The sequence below is a fragment of the Mobula hypostoma genome, chromosome 10 (genome assembly GCF_963921235.1).
Source record: "Mobula hypostoma chromosome 10, sMobHyp1.1, whole genome shotgun sequence".
Taxonomy (NCBI): domain Eukaryota; kingdom Metazoa; phylum Chordata; class Chondrichthyes; order Myliobatiformes; family Myliobatidae; genus Mobula; species Mobula hypostoma.
This window is the reverse complement of record NC_086106.1, coordinates 117,429,479-117,441,696: the sequence shown is the minus strand read 5'-3', so window position 1 is coordinate 117,441,696 and position 12,218 is coordinate 117,429,479. Positions and strand designations below refer to the sequence as shown.

Below are 12,218 nucleotides of genomic sequence, written 5' to 3'. Positions count from 1 at the left end.
AGCAGTTCAATGCAATACATAATACAGAAGAAAAAAATAATAAATAAATCTTATTCCGTATACTTTATACAGTATATGTATATTGAATAGATTAAAAATCATGCAAAAAACAGAAATACTATATATTTTTTAAAAAGTGAGAGTGTCCAAGGTTCAATGGCCATTCAGGAATCGGATGGCAGAGGGGAAGAAGCTGTTCCTGAATCGCTGAGTGTGTGCCTTCAGGCTTCTGTACCTCCTACCTGATGGTAACAGTGAGAAAAGAGCATGCCCTGGGTGCTGGGGGTCCTTAATAATGGAAGCCCTTAAGACAATACATCTCAGGGTTGTATATGGTAACATATATGTACTTTGATAGTAAACTTACTTTGAACTTTGAGCCTCAGAATCAAGGTTATTATGACTGGCATCTGTTGTGAAATGTATTGCTTTGTGGAAGCAGTACAGTGCAAGGCGTGAAGGTGACAATAATGTATAAAAATAAATAGGTAGTGCAAAAAGACAGAGGAGTGGTGAGGTGGTGTTCATGGATTCATGAACCGTTCATACATCTGATGGCAGAGGGGAAGAGTCTGTTTCTGAAACATCGAGTGTGCACCTTTAGGCTCCCTTACCTTCTCCCCGATGGTAATAATGAGGGGAGGGTAAGTCCCAGGCGACGTGGGTCCTTAATGGCGCCTGTGATCTTTTTGAGGCATTGCCGTTTGAAGATGTCCTTGCTGGTGGGGAGGCGAGTGCCCATTATGGGGCTGGCTGAGCTTATAAACCTCTGCAGATTTTCCTGATCCTGTGGCATAAAATTGTTTTCTTTTAAATTAACCTAATTTTTTTTTAATGGTTTTCAATAAAGCGTAATGCCACCATCTGCAGAAAGGCTCAGTCATGAAAAGATAATTTAGTGCTTGTGATGTACTGAAATAATCTCTTAATGGAGTACAGCAGATGCAAAATGTTGTGGGATTCATTCAGCTGAAGGGGAAATGGCTAAGGGGCCTGCTTCCAGTTAATAATGCAAAGCTGCTTTTGTTATAGAGAGAGAGGGGTGATTTTGGAGGATTTTAAAGGCTGGAACAAGAGAGCAAAACGTGTATAAAATCAGGAGGGGCATGGATAGAGTGAATGCATATTGTCTCTTCTTCAAAGTTCAACGTAAACTTATTATCAAAGTACACACAGTACATGTCACCATATACAACCCTGAGATTAATTTTCTTGCGGGCATACTCAATAAATCAAAAAACAATAATGGTAGTGGTGATAGGTGTCCGTCATATCCGACATTGACAGGAAACCTGTGCAGAGAGCTTTTAAAGTGGTAAAGTCGTTGCATTGGGGCAGTTCCACTCTCTTGATCTACAAAGTCCAAGTCCAGTGGTACGAACAAGCATCACAAGCTGGGGTCTTCCTTGGTCGCAGTGGATGACCATGCTTTGTCATGTCCTTTGCTCTTCACAGAGCATTGCAGTACCGCCTTCCTGGTCCATGGATCTCACTGTAGATCTAATAAGCATAATAGGATCATTGAAAGACCACACCAACAAGGTGGACAACCAGCGTGCAAAAGACAACAAACACTGCAAATACAAAAAGAATGAAAAAACAATAATAATGATAAATAATTAAGCCATAAATATCAAGAACGTGCTATAAAGAATCCTTGAAAGTGAGTCCATTGGTTGTGGGAACAGTTCATGATGGAACAAGTAAAGTTGAGTGGTTATCCTTAGACAACACAAACACCTACGTCAGGGTGCTGTTCATCGACTATAGCTCAGCATTTAATACCATCATTCCCACAATCCTGATTGAGAAGTTGCAGAACCTGGGCCTCTGTACCTCCCTCTGCAATTGGATCCTTGTCTTCCTAACTGGAAGACCACAATCTGTGCAGTTTGGTGATAACATATCCTCCTCGCTGACAATCAACACTGGTGCACCTCAGGGGTGTGTGCTTAACCCACTGCTCTACTCTCTGTATACACATGACTGTGTGGCTAGGCATAGCTCAAATATCATCTACAGATATACTGATAATACAACCATTGTTGATAGAATCTCAGGTGGTGACAAGAGGGCGTACAGGAGTGTGATATGCCAACTAGTGGAATGGAGCCAAAGCAACAACCTGGCACTCAACGTCAGTAAGACGGAAAAGCTGATTGTGGACTTCAGGAAGGGTAGGATGAAGGAACACATACCAATGCTCATAGAGGGATCAGAAGTGGAGAGAGTGAGCAGCTTCAAGTTCCTGGACGTCAAGATCTAACCTGGTCCCAACATATTGATGTAGTTATAAACATAGAAACATAGAAAATAGGTGCAGGAGTAGGCCATTCGGCCCTTCGAGCCTGCACCGCCATTCAGTATGATCATGGCTGATCATCCAATTCAGAACCCTGTACCTGCCTTCTCTCCATACTTCCTGATCCCTTTAGCCACAAGAGCCATATCTAACTCCCTCTTAAATATAGCCAATGATCTGGCCTCAACTGTTTCCTGTGGCAGAGAATTCCACAGATTCACCACTCTCTGTGTGAAGAAGTTTTTCCTCATCTCGGTCTTAAAAGGCTTCCCCTTTATCCTCAAACTGTGACCCCTCATTCTGGACTTCCCCAACATCGGGAACAATCTTCCTGCATCTAGCCTGTCCAACCCCTTTAGGATTTTATACGTTTCAATAAGATCCCCCCGTCAATCTTATAAATTCCAACGGGTATAAGCCTAGTCACTTCAGTCTTTCATCATATGAAAGTCCAGCCATCCCAGGAATCAATCTGGTGAACCTTCTTTGTACTCCTAAAGAAGGCAAGACAGTGGCTATACTTTATTAGGAGCTTGAAGTGATTTGGCATGTCAACAAATACACTCAAAAACTTCTATAGTTGTACCGTGTAGAGCATTCTGACAGGCTGCATCACTGTCTGGTATGGAGGGGCTACTGCACAGGACTGAAAGAAGCTGCAGAAGGTTGTAAATCTAGTCAGGTCCATCTTGGGCACGAGCCTACAAAGTACCTAGGACATCTTTAGGGAGCGGTGTCTCAGAAAGGCAGCTTCCATTGTTAAGGATCTCCAGCAGCCAGGGCACGCCCTTTTCTCACCGTTACCATCAGGCAGGAGGTACAGAAGCCTGAAGGCACACACTCAGCGATTCAGGAACAGCTTCTTCCCCTCTGCCATCCGATTCCTAAATGGACACTACCTCACTTTTTAAAAAAATATATAGTATTTCTGTTTCTGCATGTTTTTTAAAATCTATTCAATATATGCAATTGATTTACTTGTTTATTATTATTGTTTTATTTTTTTTTCTCTCTGCTAGATTATGTATTGCATTGAACTGCTGCTGCTAAGTTAACAAATTTCACGTCACATGCCGGTGATAATAAACCTGATTCTGATTCTGATCCTGATCCTGGTTCAGGAGCCTGATGGTTTAATCTGGTGGTTCCTGAACCTGGTGGTGTGAGTTCTAAGGCTCCTGCTCCTGAACCGGGTGGTGTGAGTTCTGAGGTTCCTGCTCCTGAACCTGGTGGTGTGAGTTCTGAGGCCTCTGTTCCTGAACCTGGTGGTGTGAGTTCTGAGGCTCCTGTTCCTGAACCTGGTGGTGTGAGTTCTGAGGCTCCTGTTCCTGAACCTGGTGGTGTGAGTTCTGAGGCTCCTGTTCCTGAACCTGGTGGTGTGAGTTCTGAGGCTCCTGTTCCTGAACCTGGTGGTGTGAGTTCTGAGGCTCCTGTTCCTGAACCTGGTGGTGTGAGTTCTGAGGTTCCTGTTCCTGAACCTGGTGGTGTGAGTTCTGAGGCTCCTGTACCTTCTTCCTGATGGCAGAAGCAAGCAGTGAGCATGACCTCGGTGGTGGGAGTCTCCAGTGATGGATGTCACTTTCCTGCGATGGTGCTCCATGGAGACACGCTCAGTGGCAGAGGGCTTTACCTGGGACGGACTGGGCCATCTGCACTTCTTTTTGTATGATTTTAAAGTCTGGAATGAGAGAGCATTGGTTTATGCCAACATATTTAATGGAAACACAAGGGGACTCTTTTGCACCCAGGGGGTGGCCCATATATGGTATGAACTATCACAGGAAGTGAGTGTGGCAGGTACATTAACAACATATAAAAGCCATTTAGATGTACAGAAATAGGACAGATGTAGAGGGAGATGGACCAGAGGTAGGGAAATGGGCCTAGCTTAGCTGGGCATCTTGGTCAGCCAGCAGCGTAGCCTACAGAAAATTTGCGAAGTTATTGCCGGGACTTGAGGACCTGAGTGATAGGGAAAGGTTAAACAGGTTCGGACTTTATTCCCTGTATCGTAGCTGAATGAGGGGAGATTTGATAGAGGTGTACTAAATTATAAGGGGTATAGATAGGGTAAATGCAAACAGGCTTTTTCCACTGAGGTTGAGCAAGTCTAGAACTAGATGTCATGGGTTAAGGGTTAAAGGTGAAATGTTTGAGGGAGCATGAGGGGAAACCTTCACTCAAAAGGTGGTGAGAGTGTGGAGCAAGCTGCTTGCAGAGGTGGTGGATGTGATGTCTCTTATCATCTTATATTACCTCTGTCAAGTCACCTCTCATCCTCCTTCGCTCCAAAGAGAAAACTCTTAGCTCGTTCAGCCTATCCTCATAAGACATGTTCTCTAATCCTGGTAACTCTCCTCTGCACCCTCTCTTAATCTTCCATGTCTTTCCTATAATGAGTTGACCAGAATTGACCACATTCTTCCAAGTGTGGTCTAAACAGGGTTTTATGGAGCTGCAACATTACCTTGTGCTTCTTGAACTCAGTCCCTGGACTAATGACGATCAACACACCATATGCCTTCTTAATAACCCTCTCAACTTGTGTGGCTACTTTTAGGGATCTATGGGCGTGGACCCTAAGATCCTTTTGTTCCTCAACACTGCTAAAAATCCAAACACCAGGCACCTTATGTTGAACACTGGCATTCTGGAATCTTAATTAGTACATTTGCAAAATTTTAAAAATGTTGTGTTGCTGTATTTACATAAGAGATCATGTGATATGGCAGGCAGGTGACAGGACTTCTCTCTCCTTCCAAAAAGAACCTTCAGTTGATGGCTGTAGATTATTTCAGGAATATTCCACTGTTGAAGTGAGTCTATTACAATGTCGTATCTGCTTCTGCACTTTCATTGGCTAGGAAGCTGTTTTCCAGAACCACACATCTTAAATCCTGCTGGTTTGATTAATGCCTGGTGCATTCTCTGTTACAGAAATTGATCTCAGATGAGTCCATTTTGTGCAACGAAAATGTACTTAACTTCTTCTCACCCAGTGACCGAGACTACATTGGGCTGCTAACGTCACTGGTTCCTGAGGAGGATGAGGTATGACCACGGGAAGTGGAAAATTTCTTCCCTTTCATTCTGAACCTGGTGAACAAGTTTTTTAAAGAAACCTTAGACTAAGTAGTAAGTCTGCACTATCCGTGTAGAATACAGACAGGAAGTATCTGTGTGAGGCCGGTGTTCTGTGCTCGGTGTCAGATGTGGGAAGTCCTGGAGACTCTCAGCCTCCCGGACGGCCACATCTGCGCCAGGTGCGTCGAGCTGCAGCTCCTTAGGGACTGGGTTAGGGAACTGGAGCTGCAGCTCGATGACCTTCATCTGGTCAGGGAGAGTGAGGAGGTGATAGAGAGGAGCTACAGGCAGGTAGTCACACCGGGACCTCTGGAGACAGAGAAGTGGGTAACAGTCAGGAGAGGGAAGGGCAAGAGTCAGAGGCTAGAGAGCACCCCTGTGGCTGTTCCCCTTGACAAGAAGTACTCCTGTTTGAGTACTGTTGGGGGGCGGGGGGACGGCCTACCTGAGGGAAACAGTGGCTGCACCTCTGGCACAGAGTCTGGCCCTGTGGCTCAGAAGGGTAGGGAAAGGAAGAAGGCAGCAGTGATAGGGGACTCTATAGTTAGGGGGTCAAGAGAGGCGACTCTGTGGATGCAGGAAAGAAACTCAGATGGTAGTTTGCCTCCCAGGTGCCAGGGTACGGGATGGTTCTGATCGCGTCCACGAAGTGGGAAGGAGAACAGCCAGAAGTCGTGGTACATACTGGTACCAATGACATAGGCAGGAAAAGGAAAGAGGTCCTGAAAACAGATTTCAGGGAGTTAGGAAGGAAGTTGAGAAGCAGGACCTCAAAGGTAGTCATCTCAGATTGCCGGGGGGAGGGGGTGGTGTGGGAACCGAATTGAAGAGACGGAGGAAGAGGCGGTTGGCTCACAAATAGAGAAAGCTTGGAGACAGTGCGAGAGGAAGGATAGGCAGGTGATAGAGAACGAATGCACTCAGACTGATGGTTTGAGACGTGTCTATTTTAATGCAAGGAGTATAATGAACAAAGCAGATAAGCTTAGAGTGTGGATCAGTACTTGGAGCTATGATGTTGGGGCCATTACAGAGACTTGGATAGTTCAGGGACAGGAATGGTTACTTAGAGTACCAGGCTTTAGATGTTTCAGAAAGGACGGGGACGGAGGCAAAAGAGGTGGGGGCGTGGCACTGTTGATCAGAGATAGTGTCACGGCTGCAGGAAAGGAGGAAGCCAAGGAAGGGGAAGAAGCCAGGGAACCAGCATTGGATAGAAGAACGTCCATTTAGAACAGGGATGAGGGGGAATTTCTTCAGCCAGAGAATGGTGAATCTGTGAAATTCATTGCCACCAATGACTGTGGAGGCCAAATCAATGGGTTTATTTAAAGAGGTGGTTGATAGATTTTTGATTAGTAAAGGTGTCAGAGCTTACAGGAAAATGGGGCTGAGAGGGAAAATAAATCACACATGATCAAATGACAGACTGAACGGACTAATTCTGTTTCAATGCTTAAAGTCACATGGAGAAAACATGTCAACGATAACAGTGTTCAATCAATAAATGCTCACAGTAACATAGAAACATAGAAAACCTACAGCACAATACAGACCCTTCGGCCCACAATGCTGTGCCGAACATGTCCTTACCTTAGAAATTACCTAGGGTTACCCATAGCCCTTTGTTTTTCTAAGTTCCATGTACCTATCCAGGAGTCTCTTAAAAGACCCTGTCGTATCTGCCTCCATCACCATCGCCAGCAGCCCATTCCACACACTCACCACTCTGCGTAAAAAAACTTACCCCTGACATCTCCTCTGTACCTACTTCCAAACACCTTAAAACTACATCCTCTCCTGTTAGCCATTTCAGCCCTGGGAAAAAGCCTCTGACTATCCACACGATCAATGCCTCTCATTATCTTGTACACCTCTATCAGGTCACCTCTCATCCTCTGTCGCTCCAAGGAGAAAAGGCCGAGTACACTCAACCTATTCTCATAAGGCATGCTCCCCAATCCAGGCAACATCCTTGTAAATCTCCTCTGCACCCTTTCTATAGTTTCCAAATTCTTCCTGTAGTGAGGCAACCAGAACAGAGAACAGTACTCCAAGTGGGGTCTGACCAGGGTCCTATATAGCTGTAACATTACCTCTCAGCTCTTAAACTCAATCCCATGATAGATGAAGGCCAATGCACTGTATGCCTTCTTAACCACAGAGTCAACCTGTGCAGCTGCTTTGAGTGTCCTATGGACTCGGACCCCAAGATCCCTCTGATCCTCCACACTGCCAAGAGTCTTACCATTAATACTATATTCTGCCATCATATTTGACCTACCAAAATGAACCACCTCACACTTATCTGGGTTGAACTCCATCTGCCACTTCTCAGCCCAGTTTTGCATCCTATCAATGTCCCGCTGTAATCTCTGACAGCCCTCCACACTATCCACAATACACCCAACCTTTTTGTCATCAGCAAATTAACTAACCCATCCCTCCACTTCTTCATCCAGGTCATTTATAAAAATCACTAAGAGTAGGGGTCCCAGAACAGATCCCTGAGGCAATACGGCCAGTCTACAACCACTCTTTGCCTTCTGTGAGCAAGCCACAAAGCAATGTCCCCTTGGATCCCATGCCTCTTTACTTTCTCAATAAGCCTTGCATGGGGTACCTTATCAAATGCCTTACTGAAATCCATATACACTACATCTACTGCTCTACCCTCATCAATGTGTTTAGTCACATCCTCAAAAAATTCAATCAGGCTCGTAAGGCACGACCTGCCTTTGACAAAGCCATGCTGACTATTCCTAATCATATTATACCTCTCCAAATGTTCATAAATTCTGCCCCTCAGGATCTTTTCCATCAACTTACCAACCACTGAAGTAATACTTACTGGCCTATAATTTCCTGGGCTATCTCTACTTTCTTTCTTGAATAAGGGAACAACATCCGCAAATCTCCAGTCCTCTGGAACCTCTCCTGTCCCCATTGATGATGCAAAGATCATCGCCAGAGGATCAGCAATCTCCTCCCTCACCTCCAACGGTAACCTGGGGTACTTCTCGTCCGGTCCCAGTGACATCCAACTTGATGCTTTCCAAATGCTCCAGCACATCCTCTTTTTTAATATCTACATGCTCAAGCTTTTCAGTCTGCTGTAAGTCATCCCTACAATCAACAAGATTCTTTTCCGTAGTGAGTACTGAGGCAAAGTACTCATTAATTACCTCTGCTATCTCCTCCAGTTCCATACACACTTTTCCACTGTCACACTTGATTGGTCCTATCCTCTCACATCTTATCCTCTTGTTCTTCACATACTTGTAGAATGCCTTGGGGTTTTCCTTAATCTTGTCCGCTAAGGCCTTCTGGCTCTCCTAATTTAATTCTTAAGCTCCTTCCTGCTAGCCTTATAATCTTCTAGATCTCTATCATTACCTAGTTTTTTGAACCTTTCGTAAGCTTTTCTTTTCTTCTTGGCTAGATTTACAAGTGTCTCAGCACAAAACATTGTCTGTTTGTTTCTCTCCATGGATGCTGCCTGAGCTGCTGTGTTCCTCCGGCATTTTGTGTGTGTTGTTCTTTACATTTTCATCCACTCTTACTTCCTTTTCTTGTGGGGATCATCTTCTGGCCTCTTACCAATTATTAATATTTTATATTCTAATTTAATGAGCACAATACTTTCAGAATGTTCCACTGTATGTTTCTGTTGTCACAAGATTATTACAAGCAATAAAAAGAGCATTTGACACATCTTAGGTCACTTAGGAAGATTCTTTAAACCACTCTGGCCCCACCTCTCTAATTATATGTTTGCTTACGAAGGAACCTAATTTTCTGCAGCGTTCTGCGAAATTATTAATGTCTTAAAATGTACGAAAAATGTCACCTGAGTATTCTTTCACAAAGTTTGGCAAGGAGACTTTGGAGCAGCTGGCCAAAGTTTAGTCAAAGAGTTTGATTTTAAGGTGCATCGGAAAGAAGTAAATTGTAATGCTTAGGAGCTTGGCAGCTGGGTGTCGAGGTTGTGTAAGAAGTGAGAGGAGCTGAAAGAATGAGTTGCATTCTTGTGGAGTTGGAGGAGGTTGTGTCTGGGAAGACAGTTAACAGCCTTTAAGTGATTATCTGTGCAAAGTTATTATTCATGAAGTGCGAAACTTAGGGCTCCATGATCATTTCTGTGTCGTGTTTCTTTTCTCATGTCTGCTACATAATCACAGGAAACTGACGCGGAGAGCAATACTTCAGAGAGCCCACATGACAAAGATCTGGATGATGGGGACGATGCTGTAGGACTTGCCAACACTAGCCCATCAAACACGGAAGCCCAGGACACAGATTCTGCCGAATCATTTCCTTCCACAGTAAACTATGAGGATACAGATGCTGAGGTTTCCTTCAAGGCCTTGCCCTTCAGCCCTGACAATGAAGATGTGAAAAAATACAGTGTCCGTCACAAAAAGCAAAGCTCAGGAGTTTCTGAAAGACTTACTGAAACGCCTGAAGGAATTGCAGGCCACATCCATAAGCTCCTGGAAGAAATATTACGGATAGGTGAATCTTTATTTTTTTCTTCCTAATGCATTACTTCCTAATTAAATGGTTTTGTCTGTTGTGGATAGGTTGAGCAAGTTAAGCCTTTACTCCTTGGAGAGAAAGAGGATGAGAGGTGACTTGATAGAGGTGTACAAGATGATAAGGGGCAGAGTTAGGCTGTAGTGGACAGCCAGAGACTTTCTCCCAGGACGGAAATGGCTAATATGAGAGGGCATAATTTTACGGGGATTGGAGGAAAATACAGGGGGGATGTCAGAGGTAGTTATTTTACAGAGAGTAGGGGGAAAGGCAAATACATCAGCGACATTTAAGAGGCACAGGGGTGAAAGAAAAATGGAGAGCTACTTGAGAAGGAAGGGTTATATTGATCTTAGAGTAGATTTAAAGGTTATCACAACATTGTGGGCCGAAGGGCCTGTTCTGCATGGTACTGTTCTGTGTTCCATATTCATGACAATATTGTCCATTTTAGTACAACAAGCTGAAGACAGATCTCAATGGACTTTTTGTGTTGGACACACACCTTCCTTTAAGAATTGTAGCATTTGACCCCAAGTATATAATGAAAACAAAACAAAGGAGATTGTATGGTACATAAACAACAATGTCAACAATTTGAAGTTCCAGTGTTGACTTTTATGCATAAAAATATATCACACATATTTTATAACAGAAGATTCAAGTTTACTTGCCATGTGTACATGGAAATACACATTGAAAGGCATCATTTGCATTAACAACCAACACGCCCGGGGACCACACGTTCCAGTGCCCACAATGCTGGGCGGAACAACACAGAACACAACAAGCAACAACCTACAACAGCAAAAATAAACTCCATTCCTCCCTCCCACTCACACACAAACACAGACCTTTAAACTCAGGAGAGGTCTCTGGCTACAGTTTCCTGTGCAGACACCGAGCTTTGACCTCCCCAGTGGACTTGCAGACATCCACTGACTCTATATTTGAAACTATATCTGCTACTTTTGTGATTGAGAGAACAAAACCATTGATAAACAGTTTGCACAGTTAGGCTGAAAATAAGGCAACCTTACAGGATGGAAAAATGCAATGACTACCTCCTCTTGGTAATATGCATATTACAGATTAAAGTAAAGTAAAGGCATCCGTTAGTCTTGCGAGACCATGGATCTGCAGCTGGAAAGTCTTCACTCTCCAGGGCGCAGGCCTGGGCAAGGTTATATGGAAGACCAGCAGTTGCCCATGCTGCAAGTCTCCCCTCTCCACGACACCGATGTTGTCCAAGGGAAGGGCATTAGGACCCATACAGCTTGGCACCAGTGTCGTCGCAGAGCAATGTGTGATTAAATGCCTTGCTCAAGGACACAACACGCTTCCTCGGCTGGGGCTCGAACTCACGCCCTTCAGGTTGCTAGTCCAATGCCTTAACCACTTGGCCACGTGCCCACAAAATAATATTACAGATTATTCAAGAGGAATTTGTAGAGCGAATTAAAGAGTTCTTTCAGTGTTAGTTATATGTTCTGACTGATGGCAGTACATTTCATCATCATCTTCGTGGATCGTGTCATATGATGTAGGTGATCATGGTCTCATGACCATGATTTTTCCACAGAAGTGATCTACCATTGCCTTCTTCTGGGCAGTGTCTTTACAAGACGGGTGACCCCAGCCATTATCGATACTCTTCAGAGATTGTCTGCCTGGTGTCAGTGGTCACATAACCAGGACTTGTGATATGCACCAGCTGCTCGTACGACCATCCACTACCCACTCCCTTGTCTTCACGTGGCCTTACTAAGGGGGCTAAGCAGGTGCTACACCTTGCCCAAGGGTGACCTGCAGACTGGTGGAGAGAAGGACTGGCTTACACCTCCTTTGGTAGAGACGTATCTCCACCTGGCCACCCAGGTAACACAACAGCAAGCGAATAAGCAAGCTGATTGAAGTCAGGATGTTCACTCCCTGCCCCTGGGATGTGTCTGTGCTGAGAAACTTCTCGCCACTTAATGTGTCCACTGCTGTTGTTTTTAACTGGCATCTAGTTTGTCCTAGTACTGCTCTCGCATACAGAAGTATAGAAGCTAAGTTTGATTCCCCTGACTGTGGGAATGCAAGGATATTAATCAACATATAATTGTTCAGTTCTGGTCACCTCACTATAGGAAGGATAGAAACATAGAAACATAGAAAATAGGTGCAGGAGTAGGCCATTCGGCCCTTCGAGCCTGCACCGCCATTTATTATGATCATGGCTGATCATCCAACTCAGAACCCCGCCCCAGCCTTCCCTCCATACCCCCTGACCCCCGTAGCCACAAGGGCCATA

General features: G+C 44.5%; 1 protein-coding gene and 1 long non-coding RNA gene across 5 annotated transcripts in view; one reads left to right on the top strand and one right to left on the bottom strand.

Moving 5' to 3' along the window:
* Positions 1-12,218, top strand: part of si:rp71-46j2.7 (sorting nexin-25) — a 110,698-nt gene that overhangs the window by 60,973 nt on the left and 37,507 nt on the right. For all 4 annotated transcript variants that reach the window (XR_010019550.1, XM_063061097.1, XM_063061095.1 and 1 more), the window contains 2 exons: positions 5,240-5,353; positions 9,568-9,901. Coding sequence is in view for 3 of the 4 variants with exons in the window: in XM_063061097.1 (XP_062917167.1) it covers positions 5,240-5,353; positions 9,568-9,901 (448 nt within the window). In the remaining variant the exon portion in view is untranslated. The remainder of the gene's footprint in view (positions 1-5,239; positions 5,354-9,567; positions 9,902-12,218) is intronic.
* Positions 1-12,218, bottom strand: part of LOC134353142 (uncharacterized) — a 51,394-nt gene that overhangs the window by 34,575 nt on the left and 4,601 nt on the right. The gene's annotated exons all lie outside the window — the stretch shown is intronic.